This window comes from Camelina sativa, chromosome 9 (genome assembly GCF_000633955.1).
Source record: "Camelina sativa cultivar DH55 chromosome 9, Cs, whole genome shotgun sequence".
Lineage (NCBI taxonomy): Eukaryota > Viridiplantae > Streptophyta > Magnoliopsida > Brassicales > Brassicaceae > Camelina > Camelina sativa.
The window spans coordinates 26,996,677-27,011,944 of NC_025693.1; the positions used below are offsets into that span (position 1 = coordinate 26,996,677).

General features: G+C 35.6%; 5 protein-coding genes and 1 non-coding gene across 9 annotated transcripts in view; 5 read left to right on the top strand and 1 right to left on the bottom strand.

Moving 5' to 3' along the window:
• On the top strand, positions 2,743-3,681 carry LOC104712485 (VQ motif-containing protein 25-like). Its single transcript, XM_010429394.2, has one exon. The coding sequence runs from the start codon at positions 2,861-2,863 to the stop codon at positions 3,404-3,406; it is 546 nt and encodes a 181-aa protein (XP_010427696.1). The 5' UTR covers positions 2,743-2,860; the 3' UTR covers positions 3,407-3,681.
• On the bottom strand, positions 3,786-5,587 carry LOC104712486 (probable plastid-lipid-associated protein 9, chloroplastic). Its single transcript, XM_010429395.2, has 7 exons — positions 5,251-5,587; positions 4,944-5,065; positions 4,771-4,854; positions 4,581-4,677; positions 4,271-4,487; positions 4,131-4,183; positions 3,786-4,038 (listed from the first exon to the last, which is right to left on the bottom strand). The coding sequence occupies exons 1-7, from the start codon at positions 5,482-5,484 to the stop codon at positions 3,943-3,945; spliced, it is 903 nt and encodes a 300-aa protein (XP_010427697.1). The 5' UTR covers positions 5,485-5,587; the 3' UTR covers positions 3,786-3,942.
• Positions 7,606-9,160, top strand: LOC104712487. The gene is made up of 6 exons (XM_010429396.2): positions 7,606-7,739; positions 7,849-7,929; positions 8,029-8,152; positions 8,249-8,564; positions 8,674-8,728; positions 8,851-9,160. The coding sequence occupies exons 1-6, from the start codon at positions 7,632-7,634 to the stop codon at positions 8,923-8,925; spliced, it is 759 nt and encodes a 252-aa protein (XP_010427698.1). The 5' UTR covers positions 7,606-7,631; the 3' UTR covers positions 8,926-9,160.
• Positions 9,495-12,168, top strand: LOC104712488. Its single transcript, XM_010429398.2, has 2 exons — positions 9,495-10,161; positions 10,641-12,168. Exon 2 carries the CDS (start codon positions 10,712-10,714, stop codon positions 12,023-12,025), a length of 1,314 nt encoding a protein of 437 aa, XP_010427700.1. The 5' UTR covers positions 9,495-10,161; positions 10,641-10,711; the 3' UTR covers positions 12,026-12,168.
• On the top strand, positions 12,474-12,555 carry TRNAS-GCU. Its single transcript has one exon. It is a non-coding gene; the product is annotated as a tRNA-Ser (tRNA).
• The window catches only part of LOC104712489 (E3 ubiquitin-protein ligase SINAT2), a 4,126-nt gene continuing 2,679 nt past the window's right edge, over positions 13,822-15,268 (top strand). The window contains exons 1-3 of one of the 4 annotated variants that reach the window (XM_010429400.2): positions 13,825-14,033; positions 14,776-14,832; positions 14,937-15,080. In XM_010429400.2, the coding sequence (XP_010427702.1) occupies positions 15,015-15,080 (66 nt within the window). In that variant the 5' untranslated portion in view covers positions 13,825-14,033; positions 14,776-14,832; positions 14,937-15,014. Of the gene's footprint in view, positions 14,034-14,775; positions 14,833-14,936; positions 15,234-15,268 lie in introns of all 4 variants that reach the window. The other 3 variants (XM_019229386.1, XM_010429401.2, XM_010429399.2) reach the window with 3 other exon arrangements.

Here is a 15,268-nt window from a genome sequence, read left to right on the forward strand (position 1 = left end):
GGAGGAAGAAGTTGTTTTCCAGTTTTACCCTCGTGTTATATGAAGAATAATGGATAATGCATACACTGGTCTGTGCTGTAATTACGTGGAAGTTCTGAGGCGAAAAAAGATAAAGCTGGTGAATGCTAAAAAAATGAAAGGTGGACAAGCCCCCTGGTGCTTTGTTTATCTCTTCTGTTCTACTTCTGTCCTCTTATTACTTCTGTGTCGTTTTTGTTTTTGTTTTCCCCTCTGTTGGATACATTAAGCCCGTAAACATAAATGGGCATAACTGACCCAAAAAGCCCAGCATTATACTATTACTAATGAGGCCTGTACGCTGGGCTCTCACTCACACGTGCGCTTAAAAGAGATCAACAAAAATTGCAAGAGCGTAGAAAAAAGGTTTAGGTTAGGTTGGTGGCAGTCTGATTTAGAGAATCCGTGTTTACTCTTTGTTCGTTGCCACTTTTTGTTTTGATACAGATTCTTATACAGTAATAATACGTTAACTTATACAGTAATTTTTGGATCAAATAAAAAAAATAAGGTGTACGTGTTCTACGAGAAGAACTGGAATACTTATCAACAAAAACAGATTATGATTATTATATCTCACGGTTTTATAGTAGAAGAATTTACCAAATTACAAACGGACGACTTTGCAATATGTATATACTGTTACTGTAGTACTATATTAATTCATCTACGATATCAAACACAAATATTTTTTATAAGTTCCACACAATAGAAAAAAAAAAAAGGGGCCATCTTTATTAGCTTATACAAAAATCACACTTGTTGAAAAGATGTAGAGGGGGGGTCCATAATTCCAGCTAAGCTATAGAGAGAAGTACAAAAGAAGAAGTTGTAAAAACTGGGAACCACGTCAAACACACACACACACATATGGAGAGGACCACAATCTCTACGGCTCTTGGTATGGACACGTGTCTTACATCCAATGGTTTAGTGCCCGCGCATGTGGGCCGAATCTAAAAAGAGAGAGAGCAAAGGACTCTGAGTCCCTGACGCACGCATTTGTACAAAAAGGCCTCAAACTACAGAAAAACCAAATCCTTTCCGTTGAGCTTTCTTCACCTCTCTCTTTTCTATTTCTGGCCGTTGGATCTCTTTCATATCTCTACTCTTAATCCGACGGCCACTGCCCCGTTGTAGTTATAGCTAGTGATCCAATCAATTCACCGTTAAGTTGAGTCTATATTTATGCAGTTTAATTCGATAATTAATTTATATAGTCTGTGACAAACTTAGATTGTGCAACAAATACTTTAAGGTTTTAATCCTTTATTTTTTTTATTTTTAACTGAGGATGATCGACACACGTTAACGTTGTGTATATATATATATTCTCTAACTAACTGACGTTTTTTAATCAGCATATATTAGCTCGGACTCTGGTTGTCTTCATTAACTTATTTTCTTGAAAAGTTGTCATACAAGATATTAAGAAATTAATTTATAATATAGAATCTATATAGCTATGCATATATTGGTAATATTCTTTCGTTATTCGTGGTTGATCACTAATATTGATGAGCTTGTAGCTGTACACAAAGATTTCGATTTGTTTTAGATAATGTATATACGTATGGGTTGGATGTTCCAAAAAGATATACATATAATTATTAATAGTATATATATAAACTTATTTTAATTTAAAGTTGAAATGAAAAATGATGAACGAGATAGATATATAGACGTCAGGAAGTGAAACTGCCCTCGTGCATTAAGAGATAAAAAGGACGTGATCAGACGACTAAAGGTAAAGAAAGGCCAAGTGAAAGTCGCCGCAGAGGCAGAGTCATGCCATTCCCATGTCTTCCTTCTTCACATTCTACTTTTCCTTATTATCTTTCACTTACCCTCCAACCTTTTGTACTAACTCTTCTAAAATCATTTCTGCATGTTTGTTAAAGGTGTTCTAAGATCCTTTAATTGCTTCACTAATGAATAATTAGGTATCCATGTGTATAAAAACTCGCTTGCATGCAGTTAAACCAATTAAATTCTGTTTGTGTGTGTGTGTGTGTGTTTATGATTTTGGCGACTATATATGTGTGTGTGTGTGTCTTTTAGCTGATATTTTAGACCAAACATGAAAGTTGAAACTGATGTAAATTAAAAAGTCGTCTATATATGCAAAAATTGATCTCTATCATTAACTTAACGTTAACATAATAATATAGTTAAATGGATACTGTATGGTTGGAAATTAGAAAGAAAAAAAAAACCAATCATAAGTTTGTTGAGTTTGTGTTCATTACATGGGGCCAAGTTTGCGAAATCTTACTTATCTATTCCACTTGCAATTTATATATCTATTATACACAAGCACACATATAAAAAAATTCCAACATCACATTAAATATTAAAATGAGATATCAAAAGAAACTACAACATGAACGATTAATTTGGTTAGTGGGAGGGGACCAATGTGCTTCTTGTTTCCTCTATTCCATGTCTTAAGAAGCTATAGCATACTAACACATCTTTCTCATAATACAAGAACTACATGTAATTAACAAGTCTTTAATGATAAAAATTATTTAATCCAACTAGTTTCTCCAATAAATGTATATCAACAAGACTATAGAATTTTACATTATGGCTATAAAATGATAAATTTCGGAGATGTGTTTTGAGTACAATATAATTATCAAATAGATAAACAACTGCCTATCACTATTTAAAAGGATATAAGTTCATACTTATCAACTTTTTTGTTCTCCTATATAACCTTCAAATATCTCTTCACCTACTATCAAATTCACCATCTCTCTCTCTCTCTCGCTCTCTATCTCTCCCCACTCTTTTCTCTCCCTATATTGCTAAACAATAAACCCTACTTATTCTGAAAATGGAAGCCACGATCTTCGGGAAAAGAAGAAGCTCATCATCAAGCATATCGATGCACAAACAGTCATACTCGATAACCAAATCGAAGCCAAAGATCCGAATAATTCACATATTTGCTCCTGAGATCATCAAGACCGACGTTGCTAACTTCCGTGAGCTCGTTCAAAGCCTTACCGGCAAACCAGAGGACGTTCAGAAAGCTTCCAAAGCAAAACCTATAAGAGATCTTCATCGTCTTCACCGTCAAGTACAAGACATGATCAGCACAGAGAAACTAAGAGAACCTGAGCAGCATTGTGATGATCAAGGCTTCTGCTTAAACTCAGAAGAGATCTCCATGACTTGGAACGGTAACAATGTCGCTGGTGAGAGCTCCGGAGGTTTCTTGAATGGTTTGGGAGATTTCGAAGGGTTTATTCAAGAACTTGGTGAATTTCCGTATTTGCCCTTGTCTTCAATGGATGCTTCTGCTTCTTCTAATTCCTCTTCTTCCTCTCATTTACATGGTGGATCAGTTTTCTCAGATTCTCACCACCAATTCGTGTAACTCTGTCTCTCGAATGATGTATTTTTTTTTTTCTTTTTAAATGGTACGTCTTATATTTTGTTTATTAGGTTTTTGTGGAAATGAATTTAATTTATTACATTTTCGTTTAGTTTTGTTTTGAGGAAAAGCTTGGACTCCTTTCATGCTTCCCTTAAAGGTCTCTTATGATTTGTTCATTGTGATAAACATGTGATCCCAATGTCTGTTTTAAATTTGTATGTTTACTGACAAAGAAAATTATGTATCATACTGGAAGGATGATGATATGTAAAATTTTCGTTTTGAAAAGTGACAAATGATGAGTAATGGTGATTGTAAACACCCATAAATTGTAAGCCCACATCATAATTTAATTTGTGTACAACCCCACATCATCATAAATATTAAATCCAATATATATTCACTAGTGAAATAGACAAGGCAAACATCAAATGTGACAGACAACAAGGTATATAGAGGAAGGCAAAGAGGTTTCAGTGTATTCGGAGATTTACTGTAAACTTGTATTCACTTTTTGTTTTTTACATTTAAACTGTCTAACTGTTGTATTCAAGATTCTCTACAACGCTCGATGAAGACGATGTTTCCACCCTTGTTAGAACTTCAGGCACTCCTGCGGTATCTCTTATAATCTACACAATTACAACAACAAAAAAAGACTCTGTTTTATGATATCCTGTTAGCTTTCAACTTCTATGAACATAATAACATTTCAGGAACTTACAAGAATCTCGTCGTCTAGATAAGATATCATGAAGAATCTTTGGTAAGTTCCACCTAAAAGTCAATAACAACAACACTTAAGTGGTTACAATGTTACATGTGAGGAGGGAAAATCTTAAAAAGATGCTTGATGTGCCTTACCAAGGGGAATTCTTAGACCATTGGCTAGAGTATCCTTGATAGGTTGAGGAAGCTGCTGCAACGTGGTAGAAGCTTGACCCAATAAACCTCTTAGCTGTTCAGGTACTGCTTCTTCAATAACCGTTGGAGACTCTAGTATTCCTTCTAAATACTCTTCTTTCATCCTTAAAGGCCCTTCTATTGTCAATTTCGATGACAATATGATTTTGTTTTCTATCTGCATATATTAGTTTCAACAGATACACTTTCTGAGTCTGGTACTACACATTCATAGTTCTTATCCATATACATAAAAAAAAGGTATACTCACCGAGTTAAGGAGTTTAATATTTGCAGTTGCCTTTGTGTTATTATCCTTAATAACTATGTCCATAGTGGATAGACTCACCAATACTGAAGGAAACCTCCTGCCACAAGACATAGGAATGCTTAGAACTCTCAAGATATAAACCAAAAGGTGTCTGTGGTAATCAATGAGCAAGATTTTTAAGAAGACTAACTCGAATATAACCCGAGTAGCAAGTTGACCAGGAGTGTTGGATCCAAACCACTCAAAACTCCATCTTCCTTCAAGATAAGGAGACCTGGAAAGCTAATTAAGAACCAGTTACAAAAAAAGGGCATTGGTCGGGTCCCTCAAATAAAACATCTTGAAACCGAGCAAGCAACCTACGTGGTTGGTCTAGGAGTTGGATTAAGCCGCTCAAGAGAAGTTATTCTCTCATTCACATCAATCCTTTGTATATCAGTGATCTTCCCTGTAACTAAAGCCTCAAATCCTCCAGCATCATTGAACTGTAGTCATTCTAAATTAGTTTCAAAACTTTCCAACAACATAGGGAAATAAAAAAAACACAAACTTTCACTTATCTGAGCAAATACTATAACTCAAACTTAATCCTCACCAAATTACTAAGAAAGTTAGAGCTAAAAAGTTTCAATTTTTATAAGACATTCGAAGAGAGATGAGAGAATCTTACGGCGAGAATCAGAGACTCCTTAGCAGAGAGACGCTCCATTTCCCTAGCGTAAACCAAAGGAATCCCTTGAACAGCTTCTTCTTGAACCATAGCTCTGCATATCATTCTCCGGCTCCTCTTCTCCGGGTGAAAACAGAGGGAAGCCTTCGTCGTCAACGGTGGTGATACGGACGATGAGAAGCTCAATTGAACCGCAGAGGTCCCAGAAACCGAACCAAGTTGTATCAGTGCCATTTGAAGATCAAAGATTGTTTTTTTTTTTGTTTTTCGCTGCGTAGAAATCTGAAGTATGAGTTAGGTAGCAGAAGACGAGAGAGCAGATTCACGAACTATTTTTTTTTTATGTGAAAAAAAAAAAAAAAATTAAAATTGAAAAAGAAAACGACTTATAACAAAAATTGTACTCTTATGTTTGCCCGTTTTTGGGCTTGTAATTAATCATTTTTAAATTAAAAATTTTGTGTTAGCACTGCATAAGCAAGTTTATAACATCCTCCTAACCAAAACCAATAAAAAATGGGGTTTAACAATCTAAATCAATATAACACAAATAGTACTAGAACATCAATACATCATAATACAGAACAATGTTTACTCTGTTTGTATAATATTTGTAAAACAGTTAGTTAAACCTGTAATACATTAACAGATGCTTTGTATTTCAGGTCTAATAACATTTGTAAAATATTTTTAAAATTCCTGTAAAATATGCAACAAAATCATTATGTTTACTGTTAAAAAAAAAAAGAGAACTTAAATAAATATTAGTAAAAGAACATCTATGATATAAGCATTTTAATTTGCCTCCACACCATGATTTTGTGCATTTATTTTTTCTATGATTCGTTAGAAATATGAAGAGCATTTAATTTTTACATTAAGAAAGTCGAACATTTTAGGAAAACATATATTAATACAAAAAAAAAACTTTTACGAAAACAAGAACAAAAGTGTGAAAAAAGCTTATTGAACCCAAAAAAAAAAGCATATGAAGAAATAGAAGTAGAGAATGGGAAAACTTATTTTTGACACTTTACCATTATAATTGGTTAAACTTATTACTAGTAATTAATGATACTCGTGCTCTGACACTCTGTATCGAATTAATTGAGAGGTTTTAACATACTGTATATATTTTTAATTCCCATTAACTCGTTTTCGTGGGGGAAAAAAAAGATGCAAATCAAACCCTAAGTTAACATTTTCTTGAAGTTTCCTCCATTATAATTATTAAAATTCAATTCAAGATCGTTTTCTTTTATATAGGTTTGTAATTTTTTCTGAACAAGAAGAAGAAAAGATGATGAAGAAGTCTTGTTCCTCACCGAAGATGATGATGATCAAATCCTTGACCGCTTGTCTAATTTTGACCCTTTTGATAATTTCGGTCGCCGCACGAGGTGGTGGTGGTGGTGGTCACGGAGGTGGCGGTGGTCACGGCGGTGGTGGTCACAGTGGTAGCGGTGGCCGTGGTGGCAGGTTTGTCTTTGGCGGGGTCCCTCATCATCGTAACAGTGCTTCTGTTAACGGTTCGAATATGGGTCTAACGATGACATGCTTGGTGTCTTCTGTTTTGTTCATGTTGTTCCAAAGATTCTGAACTTACAAAAAAAAAAAGATTCTGAACTTAGCAGAATTATTATGGCTTTTTCTTTAATAGTAGTTATAGACACTTTATAGTTTTTTTTTTTAATTGCGTGTAAGTCACGGATATATATCAATCATATTTTATGAAATTACGTATGTATGTGTTTATGTTCAGACTTCAGATGATAGTTTGGATTTTCTTGTTCGTTAGATTTGAAACGAAATCTCTCTGCGTGCGAGAGAGGTTCACGGGAGAACGGTTCATCACTCGGGAATAAACTTCAAATATGCACTAAACAACATACATTCTACTAAAGGAAGTGAAAAAAGTCTAAGAGAAGCTTGATTTATGTAAGCTAGCTAATAGAGAGTCATATTCGTGTTCTCTTCTTTACATGGCATAGAAGCATATTTTTCTTTTGTGTGTGTAAAAGTACAAGCGCGCTTACACATCACAATGTTCATCACATCATCCCTACACAACATTAAGTATCAGAATCACATTCGAATACACCGAACTTAATTAACATTCTCTTTTCTCTTATAGTATAAATTAGACTTGTATTGACGTCTTCATGTTTATAAATTAGAGACATGTTTTGAGAAATTTTGCACACACACAAAAAAAGACAAAGAAAAAACAAATTTTGAGAAATTGAGTTGGGCTTTGAAGAGATGTTAGGGCCTTTATTATTGAGGCTCGAAATGGATGGGCTTCTTCTCTGTTTTTCTGCATCAATCCTCTGTAATTGAAATGGAGCAGCTGGTTATAAGATCTCTTTGCCGCCGGGGAGATGATCGCCGCCATAAGAGCAGCGATTCTCAAGCCACAAGACTACTGTTCTCACCTCAAAACTGCCTTTTTCCATTCTACTCCCATCTTACAACGCAAACATCAATCCGTCAGTCTCTCTCTCTCTCTCTCTCTCTCTCTCTCTCTCTCTCTATCTGAGTTTGGTTCTATGGTACAAATCTCGTTTTGACTTACGCCTCTTTTTTTTTTTTTAATAGAATTCGAAAGCTCGGAAAAGAAAGAGGGCAAAGCAAGATTTGCGTCGTAATGTGAATGCTTTTGCAGAACACTTATTTGGGGTAATAATAATTCTCAATTTTGGTGTGCAACCATCATCTTTTTTCATTGTTAAAAAAAAAGGTTTCAATTTTGATGCAAATTGTTTTTGGTTATCACAGATTTGGAGTGATGGTTTTGATTACTCAAGTAAACACACCTCGTGGTTTCAGAAACAGTTCTCCAGGGTCTCCAAAAGAAATCGTAATGGTGGTAGTAGACACACTCCTCAACATTTGGATAAAAGTAAGACCCCAACCTCTGCTCTGCTTTCTCTTCAAATAGCTAATAATGCTTGCGGTAGAGTTACTCTCCAACAATGCTTTTCATTTTGATGTGTAGGATGTTTTGATTTTAGCCAAGTTGATGAAGGATATGAAATTGAATACTTTTTACGGAATGCATTGGGTGGATCTCGTGGTTTCTCTTGGTCAAACAACACTCATCAAGATGGGGGAGCTCGCTCAGGGAGGTATTCTAACAACTTTAGAAAATCTTGGGGCTCGAGGTATCGATTAGACCAAGAAGAAGAAGAAGAAGAGGAAGATGAGTATTCTTCAAGAGAATTGAGAGACAAAGAGCCAAACCAGGAGTCTCATAGACTAGCACTTGGTTTGAGTTCCTCAGGTCCCTTAAACCTTGAAGATGTCAAAATCGCGTAAGTAAAAAATTATTCACTTCATCTCATTAGAGGGAAGCGATAGTTACTTAGATCATGTTTCTCTTAGATCTTCATAAATTCTTGCCTGACAACTTTTTTTAAACAGATACCGAGCTTGTGCGTTAAAATGGCATCCAGATCGTCACCACGCCTCTACCAAGGTAACTGATACAATCTCATCCTATATAAATAAATACCACTTCATTGTAACTTAGTGCGTTGATGATCCTGATAAGTGTTCCTTGACACTGACTACAAATTTGGTATGATGAATGAAACACAGAATGCAGCCGAGGAAAAATTCAAGCTCTGCACTGTGGCATATCAATCTTTATGCGAAAAGCTAGCCACAAACTAATAGGGGTCACCCTTGGGTTTTAAATGGACACAATGATAGGAATTTAGGCAATAGCTTACAAATCTCTTGTAATTTTTAGCTCAAAAGCAAAGTACCTCAGGTGGGGGGTGTAGTGTACTCTGTCTTAGAAACGGGGCTGCCTTGGTCAGATTGAATCATATTTTAAAACCCTATATAGCAATTTGTAACTCTCTATTATAAAGTTTAGCATCTAAAACAAGGTATTATTTAAACACCAAAGAAAAAACGAAGGACAAGTAATGAGTTTTGGTATGAATTAATAGACTGATTAGAAACAACAATTAGGTATCTTTTCAAACTTCTTTCGTCCTTTGTTTATCATTATAAATCACTTTTCTTTCTCTAATGAGAAAACAACAAACACGTCTCGTCTCTCACAAAAAAAAAATGATTCTAAAAATTCCCTAGCCGTCCGATTAAAAAAGATCGTGATCATCGCGTGGAATTTAAGACCATCCTTTTTGCCCTAAACCGGAGCGTACCAGATTCGGTCTCAGAGAGAGAGAGAGAGAGAGGTTTGGGTTCGTTTTCCCACTTAAGCCAAATTGGACAAGATTTGGACGTTTGTCTCTCTCTCTCTCTCTCTAAAAGCACACCCAAAAAAAAAAAAAAAGGGCGAATTTTTCCATGGCGTTGTCGGAGTTTCAGCTAGCTCTGAGCTTGGTGTTGTTGTTCTAGCTGTGATTTGATTACCCAACCCCATGCTCTTATGATTTTACACGACCTAATCCCAACTCCAGGTCGTTGATTTGATTCTCTTCTCTCTCTTCCTCCAGCTCCATATTTTTTTTTTCTGATTTGTTTCTTTTGTTACCATTTATTATTTTGTAAGATTTGTATCGGTTTTTGGGTTTTCCTAAGCTGATTTTTGCTGGATCGAGAGTAGAAACAACTTGGGGTTTTCTTCAATCTGGGTTTTCTTTTTTTTTTAAATAGAAAGGTTGTAAATTTTCTCAGGTGTTGGGATTTGAGAATTAGGGTTTTCTGATTTTTGGGGGTTTTCTTGATGATGGTGTCTTCGAATCCGTGTTTCTAGAGATCTAGAATTGGTTCAGTTATGGAATAATGGCTAGTCTCTTGTCATCTGTATCTGTAATTACCATCTTCTTCGTCCAAAGACTCTTCTTTTATTCGTTCATCCATCGCGTCAGTTATTGAATCTGAGGCAAATCTGAGAATCTACCAAACCCCCCACGTCTATATATTGCTTCCACGGTAAACATCTCTTCCTCTGATTTCGTTTTTCTTTCTTTTATGGTTAATTGAGCTCTTTTTCTATTACAAAGTTTAAATCTTTGCTTCTCTAATTTGTTAATTCATCTGGTCAATCTGTTTTGGTGTACGATCTCTTAGCTTTCGTAGTTTGGAGTTGGACTTTGTAGTTGTGGAATCATATCTTGTGTTAAAGAGAATTTAGACTTTGTGTTCTTGTTCCAAATGTTTTTTTTTCTTTTTGACTTTGTGTATGCTTTTGTCTTGTTTTATTTATATATCAGGTGGATATATCTCTTTAGCTCATACTAAAAATTTCGTTTTTTACTTCGTGTGTTCTTGTATGTCTGGTTTAGATTGAAAATTGTGTGCCTGCAAATAAAGCTCGATTGGTTGTATTTGATATTACTTTATTTGTTTCCCTTCTCGAAGTTGTGAACGGGATAAGCTTATATTAGGTCATTGCTTTTTCTTCCCTGCAGAATAATAAAGACCACACGGAGTACATATTGTTGATCTGCAAGTGAGAAAGCAAGAGCCTTTTTGTTTATTGATGGGTGAGGAGTTAGCTGACACAATGAACCTGGATTTGAATCTAGGGCCTGGTCCTGAGTCTGATCTCCAACCGGCAACAAACGAGACTGTGAATTTGGCTGATTGGACTAACGACCCTTCTGAGAGATCTTCCGAGGCTGTGACGAGGATCAGGACTCGGCATAGGACGAGATTCAGACAGCTTAATCTCCCTATCCCCATTCTATCTGAAACCCATACCATGGCTATAGAACTGAACCAACTGATGGGAACTTCTGTAAATGGAGCTGCTATGCAGACCGGTGAGGGTAGTGAAAGAGGCAATGAGGATCTGAAAATGTGTGAGAATGGCGACGGAGCCATTGGGGATGGTGTCTCAGAGAAGAAAGCCGATGTCGAGAAAAGCAGTGGCTGTGATGGTAACTTTTTCGACTGTAATATATGTTTGGATTTGTCGAAGGAGCCAGTTCTCACCTGTTGTGGCCATCTTTACTGTTGGCCTTGTTTGTATCAATGGCTACAAATTTCGGATGCAAAGGAGTGTCCTGTTTGCAAAGGAGAGGTGACCCCCAAAACCGTGACACCCATCTATGGGCGTGGAAACCATAAAAGGGAAATCGAAGAGAGTTTAGATACTAAGATCCCCATGAGACCACACGCGAGACGCATCGAGAGCTTGAGGAATACAATTCAAAGGTCGCCTTTTACAATACCGATGGAAGAAATGATTAGACGTATACAGAATAGGTTTGACAGGGATTCAACCCCGGCCCCTGATTTTAGCAACCGCGAGGCATCAGAAAGAGTGAGTGATCGAGCCAATTCGATTCTTAACCGGTTGATGACATCTAGGGGAGTTAGATCAGAGCAGAACCAGGCTAGTGCAGCAGCAGCAGCCATCGTTGCAGCATCAGAGGATATCGATCTGAACCCGAACATTGCTCCCGATCTTGAAGGAGAAACCACCACGAGATTCCACCCTCTGCTGATCAGGAGACAGCTACAGTCACACCGAGTTGCAAGGATCTCGACTTTCACATCTGCATTGAGTTCTGCAGAGAGGCTTGTAGATGCTTATTTTAGAACTCATCCATTGGGGAGGAACCACCAAGAGCAAAACCATCATGCTCCTGTTGTGGTTGATGATAGAGACTCATTCTCAAGCATTGCAGCTGTTATAAACTCTGAGAGTCAAGTGGATACCGCAGTTGAGATTGACTCTATGGTTACTCTCTCGACATCTTCGTCTAGGAGAAGGAACGAGAATGGTTCGAGGGTTTCTGATGTAGACAGTGCAGATTCTCGTCCGCCTAGGAGAAGGAGATTTACTTGAGAAACAACAACAATAAAAGCTTCCAACCTGGAAGCTGACTATGATGATGATTAAGAAGAAGAAGAAGAAGAAGAAGATGAAGGGGAAAGATTGTAACTTTATTTTTCTTGTGTTGCTTGTTGGTTTGTTGTAATTTGTTTTGTATTTTTCTCAATAGGGATGGTATTTTTAATCTAAATTTTTCTTTTATCTTTTTCAGTAATATGTCTATTCTGATGAAATATTGCGTTCATGATAAAACCAATACATACTTTTGTATAGGTTAAATCATCATGCACATATAAAACACCATAATTTAAAAGTTTTAGTCTTGCAATTATTCACCGGTATTCGAAAGATAACATAAAAAACTAATGGTGGGTGTTTAGGACCGGTAACAGACCTTTCCAACTTTTGGGCCGGAAACTGTTGACGTATATAAACAAGTTATTGGAAATCTTGTCAACAAGTCGCTTTGGCCGAGTGGTTAAGGCGTTTGCCTGCTAAGTAAATGGGGTCTCCCCGCGAGAGTTCGAATCTCTCAGGCGACGAATCTTTTTGTAACTTTTTTCCTTTTTTTTACTTTACTTTTCTCTAACTTAATGAATGCTTTTTATATATATTTGGGGGGTACAAATATGTTACAAAACGATGTTTAAATGGTTCTAGAAGAATCCAAAAAAATGCACTCAGCTGAGTACATGTCACATGCGCACAGCGACATCCGACACGTCTATTATTCTGATGAATGATCTCACTTCTTCATATCGTTTTTTTCTCCTTTCCAATTATTTCACTTCTGATTAGAACTTTTTATTTTTATACTATTATTATGATATTCCATTTTTTTTTTTCTGGTTTCTTGGCAATAGAAAAAGCACCGCATAAATACATTCACACGAGGGGGAGGCAAAAAAAAATTAAACCCCACAAAAACAGACATCGTCCACCATTTTCAGGCTTTCATCATTTAAAAACAAGTAGTATAAAGATTCTTGGATTCTTGTAACTTAATTATAAGCTGAAACATGCATTTGCTGCCATAGTATATCATCAGTTTATAATGATCTGTTTTATTTGAATTAACCTTAGCATCTCATTGGAAAATGCCAAATGGTTTCTAAAACAATCAAACATGTCTAAATTTCATTAAGCAAAAATAAAAATTACGTCAACGGCAGGTATATTATACTTATATATAAACGATTAAACCTTATTTATAAAAATAGATTAAAGAAAAATAAAATAAAACTCAAATGATGTGTGCGGGAAACGAGCGTCGTCTCGTTACTCGATGCACGAACTCGAGCCAATAAGATATTTTAACTTTAAAATAAAATTTCTTAATTGGTCCCTTAACAGTAAAAATTTGACTTGTGCCGGAGATGAAACTATTATTTCAAAGTCTTGTTTTGTTTTTTTTTTTTACTCATAAAAAAGACTCCACAAACGTAAAAAATGCGATTTTGCTTTTGTGAATTTGATGCAATAAAAAAAACGAGGAAATATTTGTCCCTTTTTTATTACCAAAAATAAATGTAAAACATATCTGAAAATGATAATATAAAAAGAAGGAAATCGAGCGTTGTAAGTTGTAACGCACCACATAATAATTAAGAAAAATCCTACATGTAATAATTATGAAGACAGTACCAAATCTGTGATGAATATAATAAGTAGTAAATACAAATTGTAATTAAGCTGAGATTAATTATCTTTCTTTTTTTTAAAAAAAAAAGGAACCACCTTCGTGAATTGTGATTCGGTGTTTTTTTTTTTCTCCTTTTTTATAAAAAAAAGTGAGGAATAATAAAGACAAAACAGAGACCACCACCATTAATGGCTTTCTTCGCCGATACGAACAAGACAGAACACAACACAACCAAAACCAAACCCAGCCTCCTCTTCCCTCTCCTCCCCCCTTCTCTTTTCATTTCTCACTAATCCCCATTTTTTTTTTTTCTCTCGTCTTAATTTGAATCTGGATCAAACCACGCGACAACGCCAAGTCTGGAAATTTTCCTTCCGGGTAATTAAAAAAAAAAAATCAAAACTTTTTCTCCTTGTTTTTGAATTTGGGGTTTTAAATTTTGAAATCGAGAACAAGAGATCGAGAATCAACTAATCCCGAAATTGGGTTTCGTGTCGGATTTCTCGGGTCGGTGTTTGGGGGTAGCCATCGTGTTACGAATCTATAGCTTTTGGGAAATATATCTCGAAATGTCAATTTTTTATATTTATTTTGTTGTCTTTGAATCGTTTTGGTTAATGATGAATGGGTTTGTTTGAAATTGTTTCATAGGGTCAAAGAGACAGAGATTTTGCATTTTACAAACACCGTTTTCTCTATAGGTTTCTGCTTAAAAACTTGGTTTGAAAATTTAACTTTTTTTTATATATATATATATAATGGCGAAAATGTGAAACCTTGCTTGCACGATCTTTGTTTAGCTGTGTCATAGGTTTTAGATTGGTTGATTCTTGTTCTGGTTAGATCTATTTTCATGTTTAGTTAGATTGAAAAGAGAAAAAAAAAAAAAAAGAGGTTTTAAATTGTTCTCTTTTGATGTTTGATAGTCCTGTGATTGATTTACTATTTACTGTTTAAAGTCATTGGAATGTGCACAGAGGTCTAAAGCTTTTTTAGCTTTTGTTCATAGCTTGAGGCCTATTGCTTTCTTTACCTATCTGAAAGTGCATTTAATGTTTTGCTTCAATTGTATGTTTTCTTTTTTGAAAATTTTTATCTTATTTTATTCTTTGTTGCTTAGGAAGCTCTATAAACAGGTCCCAGAGATAAATTTAAAAGACTTGATCTAGTTAACTAAGTATCTGCTCCCCTTAATCTACTTTTTTTTTCTTCTTCTTCTCAGTTTGATGTTAGTGTTTGAATTTGACTTATCATTGGTCTTGATTCCTTTTCCTCCTGCAGAATAAACAAATCTAATCCAAGAGGAGTAAGTCATCTGCTCCAAGTGAGAAAACAAGGTTTGATTGAATAAGGGACACCATGGCTCCTGGAGGCAGTGCTTTGAAAGAAGTCCTGGAATCTAATTCAACGGGAATGGATTACGAGGTTAAAACAGCGAAAGTGGAAGTTAATAATAGCAAACCTACAAAACCAGGTGGTGCAGGGATTGGTAAATATGGCATCCATTCTAACAATGGTGTTTATGAGCTTCTTGAATGTCCCGTCTGTACAAATTTAATGTACCCTCCAATTCATCAGGTCAGAAACATGTGAGCTTTAAAAGTTTTGTACTT